This window comes from Mobula hypostoma, chromosome 9 (genome assembly GCF_963921235.1).
Source record: "Mobula hypostoma chromosome 9, sMobHyp1.1, whole genome shotgun sequence".
Classification (NCBI taxonomy): domain Eukaryota; kingdom Metazoa; phylum Chordata; class Chondrichthyes; order Myliobatiformes; family Myliobatidae; genus Mobula; species Mobula hypostoma.
The window spans coordinates 57,259,919-57,284,494 of record NC_086105.1 but is presented as its reverse complement, the minus strand read 5'-3'; the positions used below and the strand labels follow the sequence as shown (position 1 = coordinate 57,284,494).

At 44.1% G+C, this 24,576-nt stretch overlaps 1 protein-coding gene and 1 long non-coding RNA gene across 4 annotated transcripts in view; one reads left to right on the top strand and one right to left on the bottom strand.

Annotated features, from left to right (window-relative positions):
• The window catches only part of LOC134351744 (A disintegrin and metalloproteinase with thrombospondin motifs 20-like), a 697,549-nt gene that overhangs the window by 568,462 nt on the left and 104,511 nt on the right, over positions 1-24,576 (top strand). For all 3 annotated transcript variants that reach the window (XM_063058346.1, XM_063058347.1, XM_063058349.1), the window contains one exon: positions 24,050-24,217. In XM_063058346.1, coding sequence (XP_062914416.1) covers positions 24,050-24,217 — 168 coding nt within the window. The remainder of the gene's footprint in view (positions 1-24,049; positions 24,218-24,576) is intronic.
• The window catches only part of LOC134351745 (uncharacterized), a 74,536-nt gene that overhangs the window by 39,496 nt on the left and 10,464 nt on the right, over positions 1-24,576 (bottom strand). The gene's annotated exons all lie outside the window — the stretch shown is intronic.

Genomic DNA, 24,576 nt, shown 5'->3' with positions numbered 1-24,576 from the left:
CTCAGTGAAAACCATTATAAAACCCTCTGTTATATAATCCATGTACGTTTGTATATGAAGAAACACAAAAAGTTATAAAATCATTGAAGCCTTTGTTTGATGTAGAGCACATGGAATATCACAATAAAGTGTCAGATTTTTTCCCACAAATATTCCTCGGAGTAATTCCATTCACCCTCATGGTCATGCTGGTGTCAAGCTCTCCCTCAATACAAATTCAGGTGGCTGGACGTTGTGGAAGATTTAGTTCTTGAACAGATTGCTTATGAATGGCATTTCTCCACTGACCCTTCCCAAGTTTTATCAAGGCACCATGAAATGCATCCTACCTGGATGTATAATAACTTGCCATGGCACATGAATGCAAGAAGGTGCAGAGAGTTGTGAATGGTGCTCAGCATCTCAGGAAAACCAACCTTCCATCTATTGACTCTGTCTACAGTTCCAGTTATAGCAGCCAGCATAATCAAAGACCCCAGCCACCCCTCACATTCTGCCTTCTGCCCTCTTCCTTAAGGCAGAACCTTCAAAAGCCTGAAAGCACATACCACAAGCTCAAGGACAGGTATATCACTGCCATAGAATAATGAAGTTGATGCCTAGTACGATAGTGGAGCTAAGAAGAATCGGGGTGGGGGGGGGGTGGTAGACTTCATTGAAACTTACTGAATACTGAAAGCCCTAGACAGAGTGGATGTGGAGAAGATGTTTCAATAGTGGAAGAGTCTAGGACCAGAAGGATCCATTGCCACAGATATCTGTGGAGGCCAAGTCATTCGGCATATTTAAAGCAGAGGTTGAGAGGTCCTTGATTAATAAGGGTGTCAAAGGTTTTGCGGAGAAGGCAGGAGAACAAAGTTGAGAGGGAAAATAAATCAGCCATGATGGAATGGTAGAGCAGACTCGATGAGCCGAATTGCCTAACTCTGCTTCTATGTTTTATGGTCTTAGTGTCATATATAAGTCAGGGTTTTGATCTCATAATCTACTTTGTTATAATCTTGCGCATTATTGATTATCTGCACTTTCTTTGCAGCTGTTACACTTAATTCTGCATTATTATTTTATTATGTTATTCCTACTCAATGTACTTAGTAGTGATTTAATTTGGCTGAATAGTATGCAAGACAAATTTTCACCCAGTACATGTGACAATAAAAAAAATGCCAACTGCAGTTCACAGTGTCACAGTAGGAAAGGCAGTACTTGTGTTGTCAGAAGTCCGCAGATGTTCTAATGTCTACATATTAGAGAGCTGGATTGTTCTGGTAACAGTACATAACAATGGCACAGATTCTGCTCATAAAGACCAGTGATAATCCAGTCAAAGTGAAACACATTTTTATCACTCAAATATCCTGCAGGAAGTGCCATTTTACGATTTTCCCTAACATGGAGTTCCAAGTTCAGGTTTAAACTTATCCTTGGTTATACTTTATGTTGCAATCTTTTGCAATAATTTCTTTTGAACTTTGTTCATAAAGTTTTTACAATTCTTTACGATAATAAAAAGATTCATAAAGAAGCCTGAATTGTACAGTATATATCAATATCAATTAGCCGTTCAGCAGACTGGATGAGAACAAAGTTATAAGGGCTGACTGTTGTGCAGTAAGGAACAGTGTGTTTGTATCAGAGATGTGAAAAATGCAGAGTACTGCCAGAACTTCCCTTAAAACAGTACAAGATCACAAGGATATTGCTGGGTAATTTGATTTACTGATGGTGCTTGATGGCTAAAGGGTGACCAGGACACAGGGCGAGATCTCCTCTATTCTTCTTTGGAGTGGTCCTTTGGATCCTTAGGGAAAGCCGGGCTCTGGTTCACTGTCCCATCCAGAAGGTGCCCCAGACCCTCAGGTTCTGAGTTTGAGATGCACAGGCAAGAGTGCTGCTACTAAAAGCCAAGGATTGCGCCTGGTTCTCAGCTTGAAGTATTACTCGACACTCAAAGCAAGTTCCTTTGGGGAGCTCAACTTTCAAATGTACCACTGTGGTCACAGTGGCAGCATGTTTATTTTTCTCTACCCCAGGATGGCCTAAGTAGACACATTGATGGATTTGTGTTTCCTGACCTGCTGGTGACAATGGAAGTCTACTGGAAAAGCAACCAGCTCTCCAATTGTAAGATGTGCACAGTGGCACCAAATGACCAAATGACACAGAAACAAGAACTTTTCACTGTACCTTGTGCTTCATCAAGCACTTTTCCTTTGTCTGCCACAAAAGGCAAGATCTCTAGTGGTCACCCTTTTCAATTTGACTTCCCAATCTTATTCTGACATGTCTGTCCAATCGTAGACTGGTGGAGCGAACACCTCATATCTCGCCTTGGCATTCTCTGAAATGACAGCATCAACATCAACTTCTCTAGCATCTGGTAATTACTCCCTCCTCCATAATTCCCCACTTTTTCCATCTCCCATTCTGGTACCCCTCTCACCCCTTCTCTTATCCACACTGTCCATCACCTTCCCTGGTGCCCCTCTTCCTTCCCTTTCATCCATGATCCATAGTCTTCTCTTGTTAGATTCCTTCTTCTTCAGCACTTTACCCTTACTATCTATTCCCTCCCATCTTCTCAACTCATTCCATATCCCCCACCAACCTACCTTCCCCCTCACCTGGTCCCTCGTATCACCTGCCAGCTTGTACCCTTACCCCTCCCTTCACCTCCTTATTCTGGTCCTCTGCCCCCTTTCTTTCCAGTGCTGATGAAGGGCCTCGGCCCGAAACGGCAACTGTTTCGTACGCTGAGTTCCTTCTGCACTCTGTATGTGTTGCTCTAGATTTCCAGCACTTGCAAAATCTCTTGGGTCACTGTATCTCAGTACATATGTCATTAATAACTAATAACTGAGTCTCACAATCAAGTAGAGGTTATAATTAGATTAGAGGTGGACTGTTGGGAGCCAGGTGTGAATCGGTACTTGCCCAGCGACTCCCAGAGCAACCCTGAACGTACCCCATCCCAAACACAACTGAACATTTTAGAGGTGGCATGGTAACATAACGGTTAGCAAAATGCTCTACAACGCCAATGATCAGAAGTTTGTGTTTCAATTCCCATTGCTGTCCATAAGAAGATTGTATGTTCTCCCTGTGACAGCGTGGGTTTCCTCTGGGAGCTCCAGATTCCTCCCGCATTTCAAAGACATTCGGGTTAGGGTTAGCATGCGGTGCTTGTGAGCTTCCCCTAACACATCCTCGTACTGTGTCGGTCTTTAATACTAATGGCACATTTCATTGTATGTTTCACAAATAAAGCAAATCTTTCATCTTTAATCAGACCAAGGACTCTATTTACTTAAGCACCTGTTAAATATGTGTCTGAGTGAAGGGAATTTATTAACATTTCTCCTCTCTTGATAAGTTTTATCTCTGAACAGAATGCAGAAGTCTTAGGCACATGTATATAGAGCTAGGGTGCCTAAGACATTTGCACAGTACTGTAACACCCATAAAAGTTGCTGGTGAACACAGCAGGCCAGGCAGCATCTCTAGGAAGAGGTACAGTCGACGTTTCGGGCCGAGACCCTTCGTCAGGACATTCACCAGTGACTTTTATGTGTGTTGCTTGAAATTCCAGCAGCTGCAGATTTCCTCGTGTTTGCAGAGTACTGTAGTAATTTTACAAACTGCACCGATTCTGATATGGGTCTCTATTGTGGACTGAGAGTAGGAACGGGCCAGGAGATGTGAATCATGGTTGGGAAAAGGGGAAGGATCAGAAAGCACCAGAGAGGCATTCTCTAATAATCAATAAACCAATTGTTTGGAACCAAATGACTTTGCCTGGTGTCTCAGGGCTGGCTGTGTCTGTACCTGTGCCACTCCCCGCCCTTGGCACTCCTCTGCCACCTGTCACACACTTCTCCCATGGCACTTCACCCTCGCCATTCTTTGCTTCCACTAGATTTACAAACTTGCTCTCTGCTCCATGTTGACAAACCCAGTGCTGTGCAAAAGTCTTAGGTACCCTAGCTATACATACATACGTGCCTTGAAACCTTTGCACAGTACTGTACCTAAACGTGAGCCCGTGCGATATTGCATGGTCTCCGGTGCCCCTTCGAATGAGTCGTGGGTGCCAACTTGTGCTAATTTGACGAGCGGATGCATATTTAATTGCAGTACCCAGAGGTAGGTCGTCACAGGAGGGAGGAGAGGGAACACAGTTAGAAAAGTTAACTGGACATCTGAGTTCCTGAGACAGGGAGGCCAGTAGGGGCTTTTATTTATTTTTATTTTTATTTAGAGATACAGCACAGTAACAGGGCCTTCTGGCCCAACTTGATGATTGTTGTACCCTGCAGCTACCTGATGGTGGGAGGTGAACTCTGGAGACTTTGGAGGTCCTCGTGCAGGATTCCCTGAAGGTTCACTTGCAGGTTGAGTCAGCGGTAAGGAGGCAAATGCAATGTTAGCATTGATTTCAAGAGGAACAGAATATAAAAGCAAGGATGTAATGCTGAGACTTTGTAAGGCATTTGTCAGACTGCACTTGGAGGATTGTGAGCAGTTTTGTGTCCCTTATCTCAGAAATGATGTGTTGGCATTGAGGAGAGTCCAAAGGATGTCCACGAGAATGATTCTGGGAATGAAAGGGTTTATGCGAGGAGCGTTTGATGGCTCTGGGCCTTGGCAGAATATTGAAAGGCCTAGAGAGACTGGCATGGAGAGGATATCTCCTATAGTAGGGGAGTATATGACCAGAGGGTAGAGCCTCAGAACATTAGGGCTTTCCTTTTGAAGGGAGATGAGGAGGAATTACTTCAGTTGGAAGGTGGTAAATCTGCAGAATTCATTGCCACAGATGGCTATGGGTGCCAGGTTATTAAGTATATTTAAAGTGGAGGTTGATAGATTCTTGATTAGTCAGGGCATCAAAGGTTACAGGGAGAAGGCAGGAGAATGGGGGTTGAAATGGACAATAAATGAGCCATGATGGAATGGTGAAGCAAAGTCGATGAGCCAAGTAGTCTAATTCTGATCCTATGTCTTATGGTCTTATGGAGATCTCAGTGGACCTTTTCCTTCTGACAACTCATCTTCTTGTTGGTGCATTTCATCTTTATAGGAACTATACCGCTTTTCTGCTCCAATCAATGGAGCTGGTAACTCGTTACTCATCAGACTGGTACTTGACTGAACAAAACGTTTTTTCACTCCTTTGTGCTCAGCCGGATGATGTGGAATTAATAACTGGAAGTATCTCGGTGAATTACTTTAACAAGTCCGGATTCCCTGCAGATAAGCTTCCCGAGAGAAGCTAATCAATCTGTGTGGAACCTGCATCACCCTTAGCTTCCAGGGTCTTATAGCTTGTTATTTTTATTGGTTTTAATCATGGTGATGAGATTCCTCAAACACATCTGCAGTCATTCCTTTTTGGTCATTATTCTCAACTACAGCCTTTTAGCAGGGAGCACTCGAAGCCGTAGTGTTTGGCCGAAGCCCGGCTTTCCCGTTCAGAGCACTAAAGATGCAATGAGCCCTCACAGAGGGCAGATCGATTGATAGGACAGCTGAGAGAATCCCCAACACGTGCCCTCAGCCACTCACCACTGGCAAGGTGAAACGTGTGCCAGAACTTTCAGAATCCAAATCAGGCTTACAGTCGCTGACATTAGTCATGAAATTTGTTGTTTTGTGGCAAGACTGCAGTGCAGGACATTTAAAAAGATGCTATGAGTCACAATACAAATAAATTAATAAATAGTGCAAAAGAGGAATAGTGAGGTTGTGTCCATTGGCTTATGGGTCATTCAGAACTCTGACGTTGGAGGGGAAAAAGCTGTTCCTAAAACTTTGAGTGTCTGTCCTCGGGGTCTAGTGCCTCCTCCCTAGTGGTAGGAAAGAGAAGGGGGCACGTTCTGGATGGTGAGGATCCTTCATGATGAACGCCTCCTTCTTGAGGCACTGCTATTTGAACATGTCCAAGATGATGGGGAGGGGTGTGCCCGTGATGGAGCCGAATGAGTCTACAGCTCTGTCATCCTGGAATTCCCGCAGCCGAGCTTACAGAAGTGTGTTCCCAACGTAGTCTGTCCATCCAAGGGGAATACAATCAGCAGTGCTGGGATGTTGGATGGGACAGGACTCTGGCAAACAGTTCTCTCATCCTGCTAGTAGATTTGGGGGATTTCACAGAGACAAGTATAGGTGGCCTTCCAGTGTCACTCAGCCTGGCAACTTCTGCACCCTGCTGCCCCCCCCCCACCCCCCAGCACTTCCATAGCCGGCAGCTCCAGCTATACCATCGGCAACCTACACTCACACAGCTTCTAGCGAGCTGGAGGCTCCCACACAGCACTCTCAAACGTCTAGCCACTGCAGGAGAGAGGCGGGAAGAGATCGGGAAATCTGGTGGGGATGCTGAGGGAAGGAATTCTGGAGCATTGAGTCATATCACACGGTGGCACCGCTGGAGGGGGTGCTGATAGAGAATGACCACTGGAGAGACAAGGAGGAAACGAGTGAAAAGCAAATAAAGCAGACTCAGTGATTACCCCCAACACACACACACACACACACACACACACACACACACACCTGGAAGAACTCACTCAGCAGACCAGGCAGCATCTATGGAGGGGAATAAATGGTCCATGTTTCAGGCCAAGGCCCTGATTTTGTTCAGGATGAACAGCATCTGCAGAATGACTTCTGTCTACGATGCCAAGCTGAGCAAGTAATAGAAAGTTGGAGAAAGGAGAAGGCTGAGGAGATGACTTTCAAAACGGGATGGACGAGGGGAGCATGTTTCCACAGAGGGATGAAATAAGGGTTACAAACATATAGTAGACAAGAAATGCAACAGGGAATTTAGGGAAAACTTGATTCAGAAAGTGGTGACAATCACAATATTGTGCCAAACTCAAGAAACAAATGGCACCTCATCCCTACTGCCTGGACATGGGCCATACCCACACAGGGGAGTGCAGAGGAAGATGGAGTGAAGGAGTTAACACAATTGGCTGGTTCCCCTATCTACCCGTCCTGTAATTTTATATCTGATAATTGACTCTTGAGCTTCAGAACAAAATCAGCATTGCTATATCATGAGACAACAAACAATCACTGGCTCGGTCCAGTCTCTAGATGGAATTACAAAGCCGGCTCACCTTGCAAAAACTTAAGATAGTACAGACTGAATAAAGGAAAGCAGATGTGGAAAGAGTGTTCTGACTTCTCTGGTATCTCTCTGAGCCCGACTCCCATTCAGAGGCAGTGTTTGGAGGGGGTTTATTGAGAGAAGTTGCAAAAGCATGTCCAGATACGCAGAAGTATTTGTGGCTGATTGCATTTTGGACTGGACCGATTTCCCCAGGGGGCAAAGTAATTTGTCTTTTCCATGTTACACAGCAGCGAGAGTGGAACACAGCTTCAGGGGCTGGTTACATCAGAATTATATGAGGTCACCAGGCAATGTGGAGAGAATATCTGAGGGTCAGGGTGTGAGAAGGGAGTCTATGAGGAGGAGAGGCATTGAGGAGGAGGGTGCTGTGTGAGGGGCAGGGAGACAGAGGGGAATGTGTGTCCGGAAAACTGTAATGGCAGCGGTTGTGATAGGGAGGAGGTCACGGAAGAGTGGTAAAGAGAGTGAATGGAATTTGTGAGGAACAGGGTAGGAAGACAGTGACCAAATCATCACAACACCAACTCTGAGAAACACATAACTGCCCCCTGATCACCACATCACCATCACATCATCACACTACCACAATTCTCTATCCCCTGTGTGAATTGGAAGTTGATATTTCCTGAGGTCGATTATACTTTGTTAACTTTCCTCAAAACAGATATAACCAGCATGTGGGACATTAACTTCTTTGAACCAGTATCTCCCTGGCACTTTGTCGTCATGGTTTCCCATATCCAATTGCAAACCTATTCATCATTGAGATGTTGCTGCTGGCCCTAGCATTTTCTAACTTGGAGCCAGCGTTTCACATCATTCACTTTCATCCCCTCTCCCCAACCCCCACCTCTCCCCTCACCTCGACTCACCTATCACCTACATTGTCTCAAGAGGTTCTGCAAATGTTACAAATCATGAACAATACGTGCAAGATGCTAAAGTTCAGGTAGCTCTGTGAAGGGCTCTGAATAGCTGACATTTCAGATTGACAGCCTTCATCAGAACTTTGTAGGTACTGATGACATGCTTCTGCCCTAAACAATGCCTGTTTATTGCCGGTCATAGATGCTGCCTGACATGCTGACTTCCTCCAGCATTTTGTGTGCGTTGCTCAAGGTTTCCAGAGTCTGCAGAATTTCTTGTATCAGAGCCAACCCTGCTGCCTTCCAGAGTCTGTCCTTCCCTCATACTTCCATGGCATTAGCATCCGGAAGAGGGCATCAGGTGTAAGGTATAGCTAGATTATAGCTTATGAGGATACACAGTCCTCTTTTATTGTCACTGAAACATCTCAGCAGGGTCATCTATGCTCCAGCCATCCCCCAGAGGGGAACATTGAGCAATCATCATGCATGGAGCCTTCATCTAGGGGCTCAGGGCTATTCCGTCTGGGTAGCCTCCAACCTGATGGCATGAACATCGACTTCTCTAACTTCCGCTAATGCCCCACCTCCCCCTCGTACCCCATCTGTTACTTATTTTTATACACACATTTTTTCTCTCACTCTCCTTTTTCTCCCTCTGTCCCTTTGAATATACCCCTTGCCCATCCTCTGGGTTCCCCACCCCTCCTTGTCTTTCTTCCCGGACCTCCTGTCCCATGATCCTCTCGTATCCCTTTTGCCAATCACCTGTCCAGCTCTTGGCTCCATCCCTCCCCCTCCTGTCTTCTCCTATCATTTTGGATCTCCCCCTCCCCCTCCAACTTTCAAATCCCTTACTCACTCTTCCTTCAGTTAGTCCTGACGAAGGGTCTCAGCCTGAAACGTCGACTGCACCTCTTACTAGAGATGCTGCCTGGCCTGCTGCATTCACCAGCAACTTTGATGTGTGTTGCTTGAATTTCCAGCATCTGCAGAATTCCTGTTGTTCAGGGCTAACCGCTGAGTTTAACCGTCACCTACTCTGGCTTGTGAATAAGTGCCTTAGACCCGATTGTACAAAGCCTTTCACATCACTGAGTTGGCCTGTGGGAAAATGTAGCATTAATTCAGGAGCTCCCTGACCAGTCTTGCGATTGTAAAAGATACTTCTAAAGAAGACAATACACCTTTGGTTGGCCCCGTAGAAGCCAATGTGGCCGAATGTGCTGCCATTTTACTGATCTTATCAAGTCGCCTCTCATCTTCCATTGCTCCAAAGGGAAAAACTCTAGCTTCCTCAACCAATCCAAATTGCCTCTGTATTTTCTGTTCTTGCGAGACTTTGTAAACTGAGAAAGCTGCTATACCTCTATTGCAAGAAATCAGTCTTATGTTTAAGATTTTGTCAAGAGTTACACTCTATTGTAATACATAGTACTTTTTGATTTCTGTGAACTTTGTTTAGCAATGCTAACTAATGGGGAACACAGTGGCTTAGCCACTGCCTCAAAGCTCCAGAGACGCAGGTTCAATCAATGTACTGTACTTGTAACAAATAAAGCTTATCTTATTTTTATCAATCCCGACTTCGGGTACTGTCTGTGTGGAGTTTGCATGTTCTCCCTGTGTCTGCATAGGTTGCCCCCGGGTCTGCTGCTACCTCCCACATCCCAATGAGATGTAGGCCGGTGGGTTGATTGGGTACTGTAGACTGTTGGAATTGAGGGAATGAAATATGATCAGTATAGGATTGATGTAAGGTTGGTGCTTGATGCTTGAGATGGTTGCTGGGACAACGGGCCTGTTTGGTTTGGTTTATGATTGTGACAAATGGAAAGTTTGTCTTGCTTACTGTTCATGCAGATCAAATCATTATACAATCCATTGAAGTAGTACAAGGTAAAACAGTAACAGAATGCAGAATAAAGTGTAACAGCTGCAGAGAAAATGCAGTGCAGGTAAACGAAATGTGCCTATTTTTGTGCTATCATTCTAATCTCTATGTCAAAATGTCTATGTCTGTGTACTTATGAATATCTACTCCAGAGCCAAAGCAAACAACCAGGGCAGGGTGAGGGAGCTAAAGAAATCTTAGCAGACTGGAAAAGCCCTGGAAATCCAGAAACTGGCAGACTCTGGTGATATGAGAGGCTTCTTCAATGCCACCAAAGAAGTCTATGGTCCAAGCTACTGTAGATTAAACCCCCTGCACCCAAACGGCAAGAAGAACTTGCTAAAAGATCAGAAAGATATTAACAATTGATGCAGAGAGCGTTTCAAAGAACTTCGTAACACCGACAGCATTGCTGAACCAGAGATCACGAACCAAATCCTCCAGAAACCTGCGAGAGAGGACACTGGGGAACCTCCCAGTATGAAAGAGGCCCATGATACCATCAGGGGTCTGAAAAGTCACAAAGCCACTTGTTCTGACGGAATCTCAGCAGAGATCCACGAGGAAGGTGGACCAGTGCTCCTACACCACATACACACTCTGCTGCTGAAGGACTGGGGAAAGGAATGACTGCCCTCAGAGCTCAGGGATGCTCTAATAGTGACCATATTCATGATGGGAGACATTGCAGTTTGTGGCAATTATAGAAGCATCTCCCTCCCCCTGTCAACAACAGGCAAAGAGCCTGCTACTATCCTTGCCAACCTACTCATTCTGCTATCTGAAGAAATACTTCCTGAACCACAGTGTGGTTTCCATCCACTTAGAGGTACCACAGACCTGATCTTCACAGCATGGCAAGTACAAGAAAATGCCAACGACAAAGGCAACCTTTTCACTTGGCTTTCCTAGATTGACAAATGTACTTGATACAGTAGAGCACCAGGCTCTCTGGCATATACTATCAGGCCATGGCTGTCCTGACAAGTACTTATGAATACAGAGGCTACTGCTTGATGGCATGTCAGTCATGGAAATCGCAGCACCGAATCAAAACCCTTCAAACAAGGCTGTGTCATTGCACCTATATCATTTCCCATCTTTATTGCCCCCATCCTTCCACCTCAATGGCCAAGACCTGCCACACAGAATCCCAATTGTGATATAGTGGACAGCAAGCTTTTCAACCTGAACAAGTTCAAGGCCAAGAACAAGGTCAGTACTCGCATTGCCATGACTCAGAGATTAACCACTGCTGAGTAGTACTTGAAGAGCCTCCCCATCATTAAGGAAAAGTGTCTCTTGAGTACCTACAGGTCCAAACAAAACTTTTGGGTCTATTGAGCAGGCATCCTTCCTACACTATTGTGTGGAGCTGCATCATGGACTGCCTACAGCAGGCATCTGAAATCCCTGGAACCATACCACCAATGAGTCTTACCAAAGTTTTTGAGGATCAGCTGGAAGGACAAATGCACAAACACTAGCCTATGGGAGCGGGCCAACATTTACAGCTTCTCCGCCATGATAAAGCAAAGTCAGCTCCAATAGAGAGGTCATGTCATCCATATGCGTAACTCACATCCCCCCAGACAGACCCTTTACTCCCAGGTCAGTGAGGCCCTGCTGGACAAAGGAAATCCTTCACAGATAACATCAAAATTAGCCTGAAGAAAGTCAACATTACATCTGAAATCTGGGAAGGCATTTCACTCAGGAGGTGAACCTGGAGGAGATCTTTCCGAGAGGGAGCTCCATGTGAGAATGATCTCCACTGTGCCACAATAAGTGAGTGACCTCTGTGAAAGGAGAGACCAAATAACTAAAAGTCCAAACCACTGAACACACCCACCATTTAATGTTGTCCATACTGCAGCAGAATATGTGGATCTCATATCAGCCTCCACAGCCATCTAAGGACCCACCAAAAGACAATCCCTGAGGAGAACACAGTGCTTGACTCAAGTGATCACACTGCACCTATGAACCAGAATCAGAATCATGTTCATTATCACTGAGATATGTCGTGAAATTTGTTGTTTTGTGGCAGCGGTCCAGGGCAGTACATAAAATATACTATAAATTTCAATAAGCAAGAAAAATTAAATATGTAGAACTAAAAGAGCAAAATAATGAGGTAGTGTTCTTGGGTTCACAGACTGTTCAGAAATATGATTGAAGGAGGGAAGAAGCTGTTTCTAAGACATTCTGTGTGTGTCTTCAAGCTCCTGTATCTCCTTCCTGATGATAGTAATGAGAAGGAGAGATTCTATTCCTAGAGTAATTTCACTATAATTAGATTAAATTTCACTTGGTGTAAGACCACATATGTTGGTAATAATAAAGCTGATTCTGATTCTGATACGGAACAGTGCATATTGCAGAGGCAAGACGTTTGTCAAAGGTCCCCCCACGTGCAATGATTATCCTTCAACTTTCACTGAGATAAACTGCTTAGCTCCATTTCTACACTATTTCAATTTACCGCCACGCGCTTGAAAGAATGCTACAATGCGGAAAATCAAATAGCAAACGTGATAATGATTACCTGAGAATGACTAGATTGTAACTTGATCTAAAGCCAGATAATGGCAGATTGCATGAGATTAAGTTCACGCTGTTCATCATGTCACCTGAGGTCATCCAGAATTACACATTACGGCCTCCCAGGTGTATCTGTTAAGCTTCAAAAGCTGAGGACATTCGAAAAAGGGAAATTGCCAAAAGCGTTTTCAGAATGGAGATCAGATTAAGATTATTTTTTCTCAAACTCCTAGGAACAAGATTTGACATTCTGAATGTTTCTCTTCCTGTACGTTTTGCTGGTGTGCTAGTTGAAAGCTCATAGATGGTTGTTAGTGAAATCCTAACAAATGTTACTTTCCGTGCAATTTGTTATGGTGAAAGCATGATTACTGCCATGAACTAGATTTATGCAATTACCATTTTTGAGGAGTGTTCAATTTAGGGTGTATTTCTCAGAGCATTTTAAAACTTACAGTCATTTTCCATTTCTAAAATTCATTTTCAGATTAATGACAATGTTCAATAACTTTCAGCCATAAGTTAGGAAACAGAAAGTTATAGCTTTTGTTTCCCTCTGCTTATAAACACACCCTTTTACATTTACTGTAATACTAGAGTACAGAAAATCAACAAAGAAACTTGAACCTACCTGATGTTTTTTTCCTCTGTGGTGACGCATGGAGTATTCGCAGTGTGAAGGCAAACAGTACAGCTCTTTGACGGTCTTGTGATACTGTAAATACATCAGAGAGAGGAATGCAGAGGAAGTGTGTGTGTGTGTGTGTGTGAGAGAGAGAGAGAGAGAGAGAGAGACAGACAGACAGAGAGAGAGAGAGACAGACAGACAGACAGACAGAGAGCTGCTCTTTCCCTGGAAGGATTAACAACGTTGATTAACTCTTTCCCAGTGGATGGACTCTGTGGACGGGAGCAGTATGCTTCCATATGGATGTGATATACCACACTGTTATGTAACATATGCTGTGGTTGATGACGTAATGTAGGAGGCATGGTTAGCTGGACCGAAGAAACAATTTACTGAGATAAGAAATCACTTTCTTACATATTTAGGGTTTTCTGCTGCAAAGTCTACCTTCAAAGTACATAAAAGCTCTTCAAACCAAAACACTCATTATGACTGAGCAGACATTGAGATAGTGGACCGTTCCAGCAAAGATTTTCTCAGAATGCTTTGAACTCCTTGTCTGCTGACAGCTCACCCTGCCTTTGAAATGCCTATGTAATTACTGTGTTTATGGAAGCTTTAGCTTGCAAATACAGGACAGTAATCACGGCAGTGTACTAGTGAACAGTGTTTTGTTGAGGGCCACTCCAGAGTTTCCAATTGACTCAATGTAACTTTAGAACACTAGGCTAGTTTTAAAACTTCCTGAGATATAGGAATTCCTCCTTCAATGATGAGAACTAAGAATCTATTGAATCTTATTGTACGTTTGTAAATGAGCAGACACAGCTAGTTTACACCATGCTGAAGAGAAACTGAGTAAAGGTGATCTATGACTGCCACTGACAAATGATGTGGCTGGAACTTTGTCATGGATACCTCAGAATCTTTGGCCTCCCTATCCCTCCATAATTAACATTCTTATAGTGTGGAATTACTTATTTTGAAGTTAATAGATAGTTTGTATGTATATGATATTTCAGAACAGATTATATGATCTGCGAAATGCTGTGATCAAAGCAGTGGCCTTCTAATGAACCGTTCAAAACTTCAATTCCAGCTTGAATAATTCTGCAAAAAAAAATGCTTTATAAAGACAAATTGAGCTCAGATGTGACAAAGAATTGGGCTTTGATGCTGTTAACCTAATCACTGGGTTTTTCAGTTTCTCTGCACGTAAATGGTTTGAGCGGAATTTTCTTTCAATATCTTGGACTCAACACAAGTAATCATCTGGCATCAGATTCAAGATTCAAGTTTGCTTAATGTCACTTCCATGACACAAGTGTAAAGGAGAATGAAATAATTGTTATTCCTGATCTGACGCAGCACAAAAAGAAATACAAAAGATAAAGAACGCAATAATAATAAAAACACAATGAATATAATACATGAGATAGTTTATAAATTGATTCTATGACCGGAAATGATGCTAGGCTGTACGTAAGATGACTGACAGGAAATAATAAAGTAATGGTAGAGGCGTTAAGCCAATGTTACTGCTTGGGGAAAGTTTTTGATTCTGCGGAGTGCACCTTTGCATGCATTAGCTCAGATTGCACCAGTTCAAACACCCCGTAACGCAATGACTCCAGATAAGAAGCTTTCACATCCATTGATATTCCTTACCCTTATATTTAAGTAATCAGCAAGGGAAATGTCACATTTATTTTAATTTATCGTTGTCCAGTGCATTGCCTTTCATGACCCTGGATAATCTCCAAGGATCTTTTTATATGAGGAGAACCACAAACACGAGAGTGGTGGGAATGTGGAATGGGCTGCCAGCGAAGGTGGTAGAGGCGGATACAATAGGGTCTTTTAAGAGACTCTTAGATGGGTACATGGAGCTTAGAAAAATAGATGGTTATGTGGTAGGGAAATTATAGGCAGCTTCTAGAGTGGGTTGCATGGTCAGTACAACATTGTGGGCCGCAGGGCCTGTAATGTGCTGTAGATTTTCTATGTTCTATATTTTAAAATCTGCAGATAGATAGGTAGATACTTTATTGATCCCAAAGGAAATTACAGTGTCACAGTAGCATTACAAGTGCACAGATATACAATTACACAAATATTAGAAGAGAAGTAAGAAAGAATAAAAAATAAGTTACCTCAAACAGTCTAACGTGGTGGGGGGGGGGGTCATCACTTCCCCGGCTATAGGTTGACTCATTATAGAGCCTAGTGGCAGAGGGTAAGAATGACCTCATATAACAGTCTTTGGAGCAGCACAGTTGTCTTAGCCTATTACAAAAGTGCTTCTCTATTCAGCCAAGGTGGCATGCAGAGGGTGAGAAACTTTGTCCGAAATTGCCAGAATTTTCCGTAGGATCCTTTGTCCTACCACAGCCTCCTGTGTGGCCAATTTGACAGCTATAACAGAGCCAGCCTTTCAGAGCCTGTTGGCATTGCCTGTATTGATGCCATTGCCCCAGATCACCACTGCTTAGAAGATTGTACTGGTGACAACAGACTGGTAGAACATGTGAAGGGGAGACCTGCATACTCCAAAGAACCTCAGTCTCCTCATGAAGTAAAGACGACTCTAGTCCTTCTTCTACACAGCCTCTTGTGTTGGTGCTCTACTCAAGTCTGTCATCCAAGTGCAACCATAGGTACTTGTAGTCCCTCACCGGATCCATTCCTCACCATCAACAGTAACAGGGAGCTGTGCAGGCTTAGCCTTCCTAAAGTCCATCACCATCTCCTTTGTCTTACTGATGTTGAGCTGCAGATGATTCAGCATGCACCATTTGACCATTTGATGCTGGAAATCCAAAGCAACACACACAAAATGCTGAAGGAACTCAGCAGGCTAAACAGCATTTATGGAAAAGAATAAACAGTTGACATTTTGGGCTGAAAGAAGGGTCTTGGCCCGAAACGTCGACTGTTTTCTCTTTCCCATAAATGCTGCCTGGCAGCTCAGTTCCTCCAGCATTCTGTGTGTGTTGTTATATGGGGAGAGTTTGGCCACACTGGATCTTTATTCCTTGGAGCATAGAATAATGCAAGGTGACCTCAAAGAAATTTATAAAATTGTGAGGTGTGGATAAGAGAGACAGCCGTAGTATATTCCCCAGGGTTGGAGAGTCCAAAACTATAGAGGTCAGAGGTAGGAAAGAGTTTGCTTCTTTAGCTAAATCTGAGAGGAACAGTAACTCCTTTGCATAGAGGGTGACGAGTACCTGGAATGAGTTGCTAAAGCAAGTGGTCAGGGCAGGTAGAACTGCAACATTGAAGGGGCATTTGGATAGGTATATAGAGGGGAAGGGCTTGGAGGGTTTTGGGTCAAATGTGGGTAAATGTGAGTAGCAGGGAGGATGCTGTGGTCAGTATGGACCAGTTGTGCTGAAGGGCCTGATTGCATTCTATATCAGTCTCTGACTCTACTTGGGAAGTAATTCAGAAGTACGACCACATTGTGATCTCAAGATACATGGCATTCTCTTTTTCTTCAGGTATTGATCAGAAACCCAAAATTACTTCTGTTTAAAAAGTATTGTGGGCTCTTTAAAATCCACATGGTGTAGTGAATCATTGACCAACCTTTAGTGACTTTCAGTAAAGAACACTTGCTTCAGTAGAGCAACTTCAGAATATCACAATGATGGTGGAAAGCGAAATATTTAAGGGGTACCTAGAACATAAGAAATAGGAGCAGGAGTTGGCCATCTGGCCCTTCAAGCCTGCTCCACCATTCAATAAGATCATGGCTGATCTGGCCATGGACTCATCTCCACCTACCTGCCTTTTCCCCATAACCCTTCGTTCTCCTACAATGCAAAAATCCATCCTACCTTGTCTTAAATATATTTGCTGAGGTAACCTCCACTGCTTCATTGGGCAGAGAATTCCACTGATTCACTACTCTCTGGGAAAAACAGTTCCTCCTCATCTCCATCCTAAATCTACTCCCCCAAATCTTGAGGCTATGTCCCCTGAAGGGGAACTTCAGAGTCTGGTGCAAGTGTGGCACAAATTGCCAATAAATGTAGTAGAGATGTAGGTTCAGATGTAACGTTTAAGAGATTTGAATAGGTATATGGATGGGTGAGGGCACAGAGGGCTACAGGTAGTTGAGAACAGGCAGAAGAGCAGGCCAGCACAGAACAGATGGAGCAAATGGATACTGCTTCTGTGCAGTAACGTCCTGTGATTCTATTAGTCAGCTACACAAGAGAGTTAAAATGCACATTCGTCAGTTACACATTAGTGTCAGCAGCATATTGAAAGGGATGATAGTAGATGCCAAAATGAAACTGTGCTTTGACAAATCAGTCGTTAAGAGTTTTGGATTGTGGAACATGTCTCAGTGACATTATTGGTAGATTATTAGCAGAACAAAGGGATCTGTAAATAGCAGAATGATCTACTAACATCCACTGGCTGTAGAATTAGTCAAGCCTGAATCATCTATCAATGTACTACAAAGCGGTTATGTTACTGAACCAGTAACCCAGTGGTCCAAGCAATCTTGTAAGCTCAGATCAAACCTGGAGAATTTAAGTTTGGTTAATTAACAGCCTAAGGAAATAGGAACAAGAGTAGGCCATTCAGCCCCTCAAACCTGTCCTGCAGTCAATATGACCATGGCTGATCTGCCTCATATTTCTTTCTGTGCCTGTTCTCCAATCTTTCAAACACGTTACCTACTTATTCTTTATCCATCCCCACCCCTCTACCCCACAATGATCTAGCAACCCTCTGGGGTAAAGAGTTCCAGCAATTCACCACTCTCCGCTACAAGTTCCTGTACCCTCTACATTTTAAACCATTGGCTGCTAATCTTGTAATGGCTTCTTCTTGTCCGCTATCCGATTTCACAAAGATCACAACTGCATTAATATGGAATTTAAAACCACCGATTCATAGATTTTCTGTTAAAAATCTACACTGGTTCTGAGAAAGAAGCTACCTGCCTTTGTATGCGAGCACTTGCTTGTGTCAGTTTGTGGTGTTTATTTTCTTTTTGGACAGAAAAATATAAAATGCTATGCTCAGCTCTGCTTGCCTCATTATAGGAAGGAGGTGGAAACTTTAGAGAGAGTGCAGAGGAGAGTTACCAGGATGTTGTTCTCCACTGGACATCTGTAGAAATTTGCTAGCCTTTGGTGGCATACCACAACCAAATCTCCCCAAATTCCCGATGAAGTATAGTCATAGGCATACCTTAGCCATGATTGCATCAATATATTGGGTCCAGAATAGATCCTCCGAGCTGCAGAGGAACTTGAAATTGTTCATTCTTTCCACTGCTGGCCCTTCAGTCAGGATTGATGTGTGTTCTCCTGACTTCTTGTTCTGGGAACACATGCAAGATTCCTTGTCATTTATACTACTGGGTATCCTGCATGTCCTGTTGTTGACAGCACGGCTTCATTATATGACAAACTGCAAATGGAATTGAATGCTGCACATATACTAGAAAATGTCCCACAACTTATAGAATAAGAGATTCAGTAGATTATGGAAATGCAGAGAAACACCAACAAAATGCTAGATGAACGCAGCATCCATGGAAGGGAATTAATAGTCAACATTTCAGTCCAAGAGCCTCCATCAGGACTGGGAAGGAAGACACCAGAGTAAGAAGATGGAGAGAGGGGAAGGAGTTCGGCACGGACTAGAGGCGCCGAGATGGCCTGTTTCCGTGCTGTAATTGTTATACGGTTATATGAGTACAAGCTGGCAGGTGATAGGTGAAGCCAGGTGAGGGGGAAAGTGGATAGGTGGGTGGGGAAAGGGGGATGAAATAAGAAGCTGCAAGGTGATAGGTAGAGGAGGTAAAGTGCTAAAGAAGAAGGAATCTGACAGGAGAGGACAGTGAACCATGAAATATAGGGAAGGATCTGGGAAACCATTACAATGGAGGCTATTCAAACCATTGGGCTCATGCTAGCTCCTGGGATTGTCCATTAATAACTTCCCTCTTGGTCAGGTTTTTTTTACCAGTGTGTACAAAAATGGTTTGAGTTTACATTTTCCACTGGAGTGTTGCGAGGACAATTCCACCATACAATAGGGTCTTTTAAGATACTCTTAGATAGGTACATGGAGCTTAGAAAAATAAGGAGCTATGCAGTAGGGAAATTCTAGGCAGTTTCTAGGGTAGGTTACATGGTTAGCACAACATTGTGGGCTGAAGGGCCTGTAATGTGCTGTAGATTTCTATGTTCTATGTTCTATATTAAGAAGACTCAGCTCCTGAATCAGAGAATAATAACGCATAGAACATTAGAGTACAGGAACAGCCCATGACATCTGTGTCAAACACAATGCATTTTAAACTGTTCATCTGTCTGCACGTGGTCCACACCCTTATTCTCTCCCTATTTGTGAAACTATCCAAACGCCTGCTAGATTTTGCTTTTACATCTGCTTTCTACCGATCAGATTGGATTAGGTGGAGTAGCTAATGACTGATGCACTTATTACTTTTGGCAGAGATGGTTATAAACACAAGAGGTTCTGTGGGATACGGGAAATCTGGAGCTACATGCACATAATGCCGGAGGAACTCAGCATGTCGGGCTGCATCTATGGAGAAGAAAGAACAGTTGACGTTTCAGGCCTAGATAAAGGGTCCTGGCCTGACATGCTGACTGTTTATTCTACCCAGGCCATTAAGCTTCAGCCAATCCAATCGGTTGTTCCAGATGAAAGAGCAACATCAAAAAGGTGTTTAGATAGGTGCACAAATAGGGAGGGAATTGGGAAATACTGACTATGTGTAGTCAGATGTACCAGCTTGACCTGCTAAGCTCCTCTGGGTTTTTTACATGTGTTGAGCAGAATGGTTGTAGCCTTTTCTTCCACACTCCTTCCTAGTCACATACTGACAGACAGTGATAGATTTTCATAAACACAAGAGATTTGTATGTATCACTCGTTAGAGACTTGCAATTGACAATGTGTGTACTAACATTATAAAGTGCCGGCAGATGGGTATATACAACTCAACACTAAATACAATAGACTCCAACAAGCCATGATCCAACTATTCGAAGTCCCAGATGTTTCTGCATCTGGCTCAGCAGCCGACGTTCCAGTGTTCATCATCACTCGTTTGAACCCCAGTTCCAATATTTCCTTTGATCACATGGCCCTCACATCCCTTTACCCTCACAGTTCCTTCAGTCCCTTTAAACACATGGCCCCACATCCCTTTACCCTCACAGTTCCTTCAGTCCCTTTAAACACATGGCCCCACATCCCTTTACCCTCACAGTTCCTTCAGTCCCTTTAAACACATGACCCCACATCCCTTTACCCTCACAGTTCCTTCAGTCCCTTTAAAAACATGACCCCACATCCCTTTACCCTCACAGTTCCTTCAGTCCCTTTAAACACATGACCTCCACATCCCTTTACCCCCACAGTTCCTTCAGTCCCTTTAAACACATGACCCCCACATCCCTTTACCCTCACAGTTCCTTCAGTCCCTTTACACACATGACCCCCACATCCCTTTACCCTCACAGTTCCTTCAGTCCCTTTAAACACATGACCCACATATCCCATTAACCTCACAGTCCCTTCAGTCCCTTTAAACACATGACCCCCACATCCCTTTACCCTCACAGTTCCTTCACCCTTTAAACACATGACCCCCACATCTCCTTAGCCTCACAGTTCCTTCAGTCCCTTTGAACACATGACCCACATACACCCTTTACCCTCACAGTTCCTGCAGTCCCTTTAAACACATGACCTCCACATCACTTTACCCCCATAGTTCCTTCAGTCCCTTTAAACACATGACCCCCACATCCCTTTACCCTCACAGTTCCTTCAGTCCCTTTAAACACATGACCCCACATCCCTTTACCCTCACAGTTCCTTCAGTCCCTTTAAACACGACCCCACATTCCTTTACCCTCACAGTTCCTTCAGTCCCTTTAAACACATGACCCCACATCCCTTTACCCTCACAGTTCCTTCAGTCCCTTTAAACACATGACCCCACATCCCTTTACCCTCACAGTTCCTTCAGTCCCTTTGAACACATGACCCACATATCCCTTTACCCTCACAGTTCCTTCAGTCCCTTTAAACACATGACCTCCACATCCCTTTACCCCCACAGTTCCTTCAGTCCCTTTAAACACATGACCCCCACATCCCTTTACCCTCACAGTTCCTTCACCCTTTAAACACATGGCCCCACATCCCTTTACCCTCACAGTTCCTTCAGTCCCTTTAAACACATGGCCCCACATCCCTTTACCCTCACAGTTCCTTCAGTCCCTTTAAACACATGACCCCACATCCCTTTACCCTCACAGTTCCTTCAGTCCCTTTAAACACATGACCCACACATCCCTTTATCTGCACAGTTCCTTCACCCTTTAAACCCATGACCCTCACATCCCTTTACCCTCACAGTTCCTTCAGTCCCTTTAAACATAGAAACATAGAAAATAGGTGCAGGAGTAGGCCATTCGGCCCTTCGAGCCTGCACCGCCATTTATTATGATCATGGCTGATCATCCAACTCAGAACCCCGCCCCAGCCTTCCCTCCATACCCCCTGACCCCCGTAGCCACAAGGGCCATATCTAACTCCCTCTTAAATATAGCCAATGAACTGGCCTCAACTGTTTCCTGTGGCAGAGAATTCCACAGATTCACCACTCTCTGTGTGAAGAAATTTTTCCTAATCTCGGTCCTAAAAGGCTTCCCCTCTATCCTCAAACTGTGACCCCTCGTTCTGGACTTCCCCAACATCGGGAGCAATCTTCCTGCATCTAGCCTGTCCAATCCCTTTAGGATCTTATACGTTTCAATCAGATCCCCCCTCAATCTTCTAAATTCCAACGAGTACAAGCCCAGTTCATCCAGTCTTTCTTCATATGAAAGTCCTGCCATCCCAGGAATCAATCTGGTGAACCTTCTTTGTACTCCCTCTATGGCAAAGATGTCTTTCCTCAGATTAGGGGACCAAAACTGCACACAATACTCCAGGTGTGGTCTCACCAAGGCCTTGTACAACTGCAGTAGTACGTCCCTGCTCCTGTACTCGAATCCTCTCGCTATAAATGCCAGCATACCATTCGCCTTTTTCACCGCCTGCTGTACCTGCATGCCCACTTTCAATGACTGGTGTATAATGACACCCAGGTCTCGTTGCACCTCCCCTTTTCCTAATCGGCCACCATTCAGATAATAATCTGTTTTCCTATTTTTGCCACCAAAGTGGATAATTTCACATTTATCCACATTAAATTGCATCTGCCATGAATTTGCCCACTCACCCAATCTATCCAAGTCACCCTGCATCCTCTTAGCATCCTCCTCACTGCTAACACTGCCACCCAGCTTCGTGTCATCCGCAAACTTGGAGATGCTGCATTTAATTCCCTCATCCAAGTCATTAATATATATTGTAAACAACTGGGGTCCCAGCACTGAGCCTTGCGGTACCCCACTAGTCACCGCCTGCCATTCTGAAAAGGTCCCGTTTATTCCCACTCTTTGCTTCCTGTCTGCTAACCAATTCTCCACCCACACCAATACCTTACCCCCAATACCGTGTGCTTTAAGTTTGCACACTAATCTCCTGTGTGGGACCTTGTCAAAAGCCTTTTGAAAATCCAAATATACCACATCCACTGGTTCTCCCCTATCCACTCTACTAGTTACACCCTCTCAAAATTCTATGAGATTCGTCAGACATGATTTTCCTTTCGCAAATCCATGCTGACTTTGTCCGATCATTTCACCGCTTTCCAAATGTGCTGTTATCACATCCTTGATAACTGACTCCAGCAGTTTCCCCACCACCGACGTTAGGCTAACCGGCCTATAATTCCCACATGACCCCCACATCCCTTTACCCTCACAGTTCCTTCAGTCCCTTTAAAGACATGACCCCACATCCCTTTACCCTCACAGTTCCTTTACCCTTTGAACACATGGCCCCCACATCCCTTTACCCTCACAGTTCCTTCACTCTTTAAACACATGGCCCCCACAACCCTTTACCATCACAGTTCCTTCAGTCCCTTTGAACACATGACCCCACATCCCTTTACCCTCACAGTTCCTTCAGTCCCTTTGTATACATGGCCCCCACATCCCTTTACCCTCACAGTTCCTTTACCCTTTAAACACATGCCCCCACATCTCCTTAGCCTCACAGTTCCTTCACTCGCGTTAAACTCATGTTTCCCTCACTCCCTTCAACTCCACCTGCCTCTGTTGCCAAGTTTCCCTGGAAATTGCCAGATTCAATTACCCACACCCCCACTGAAGGTTTTGGGTTCACTGGAAATTCTACTTTTTTACTGTATAAGATGACAAGAGGCATAGATAGAGCGGACAGTTGGCATCACTTTCCTAAGGTGGCAGTGGCTAACAGCAGAGGACATCCTTTCAATCTGAGTGGAGAAAAACATAGGGGGAGATGACAGGGGTAGGTTTTTGTTTACACTGAGAATGGTTGGTGCATGGAGCACACTACTAGCAGTGGTGGTAAAGGCAGATGCTTTATGGACATTTAAGAGAATTCTAGATAGGCAAATGGATGGAAGAAAAAATGGAAGTCTATGTGTGAGGGAAGGGTTAGATTGATCTTGGAGTATGTTAAAATGTTGGCAGAACATTGTCGGCTGAAGGACCTTTACTGCACTGTTGTATGTTCTATCAACGAACTGTGAACTAAAAGTGTTGAATAACATTTGGTTGTTTGTATGATCTTCTCATTTACTGCCACTAAATCTCCAAGTATGCTGGATTAATGGAGTTTCTTTCTGTATTTTGTGCCTTTGCTACAAATATCCAGAGTATCAGTATATTGGTTATTGTTTCTGGCCTCCTGTCTGTTGACATTTTGCTAAATATCCTCCATTTAAAACAGAATTTACCGAGATCTCCCTGACGGAGTGAGTTGCAATGAATGGTTCACCTTCAGCTCCTGTGCTTTGCTCCTAGTGTTCTGTGTCCTGTGGGAAAGGGACCAAGCGCCGGGAAGTTGCCTGCATTGACATGGAGCAGGTAGCCGTGGACCACAAGCACTGTGAGCATCTGAAGAAGCCTCGAGTTTACAAGCGGTGCCGAGCAGGTCGTTGCCCCAGCTGGAGGGCCACCCCGTGGAGGGAGGTAAGACCTGATGTGGTTCTTTATTGTACTGAAAAACAAGGAGCTTTTAGGTTTAATTCATAAGACCATAAGACATAGGAGCAGAATTAGGCTATTTGGCCCATCATGTCTGCTCCGCCATTCAATCATGGCTGATCCTTTTTTTTCCTCCTCCTCAACCCCATTTCCCTGCCTTCTCCTCGTAACCTTTGATGCCATGTCCAATCAAGAACATATCAATCTCTGTCTTAAATACACCCAACAACCTGGCCTCCACAGCTGCATGTGGCAACATATTCCATAAATTCACCACCTTCTGGTGAAAGAAATTTCTCCGCATCTCTGTTTTGAAAGGGTGCCCCTCTATCCTGAGGCTGTGC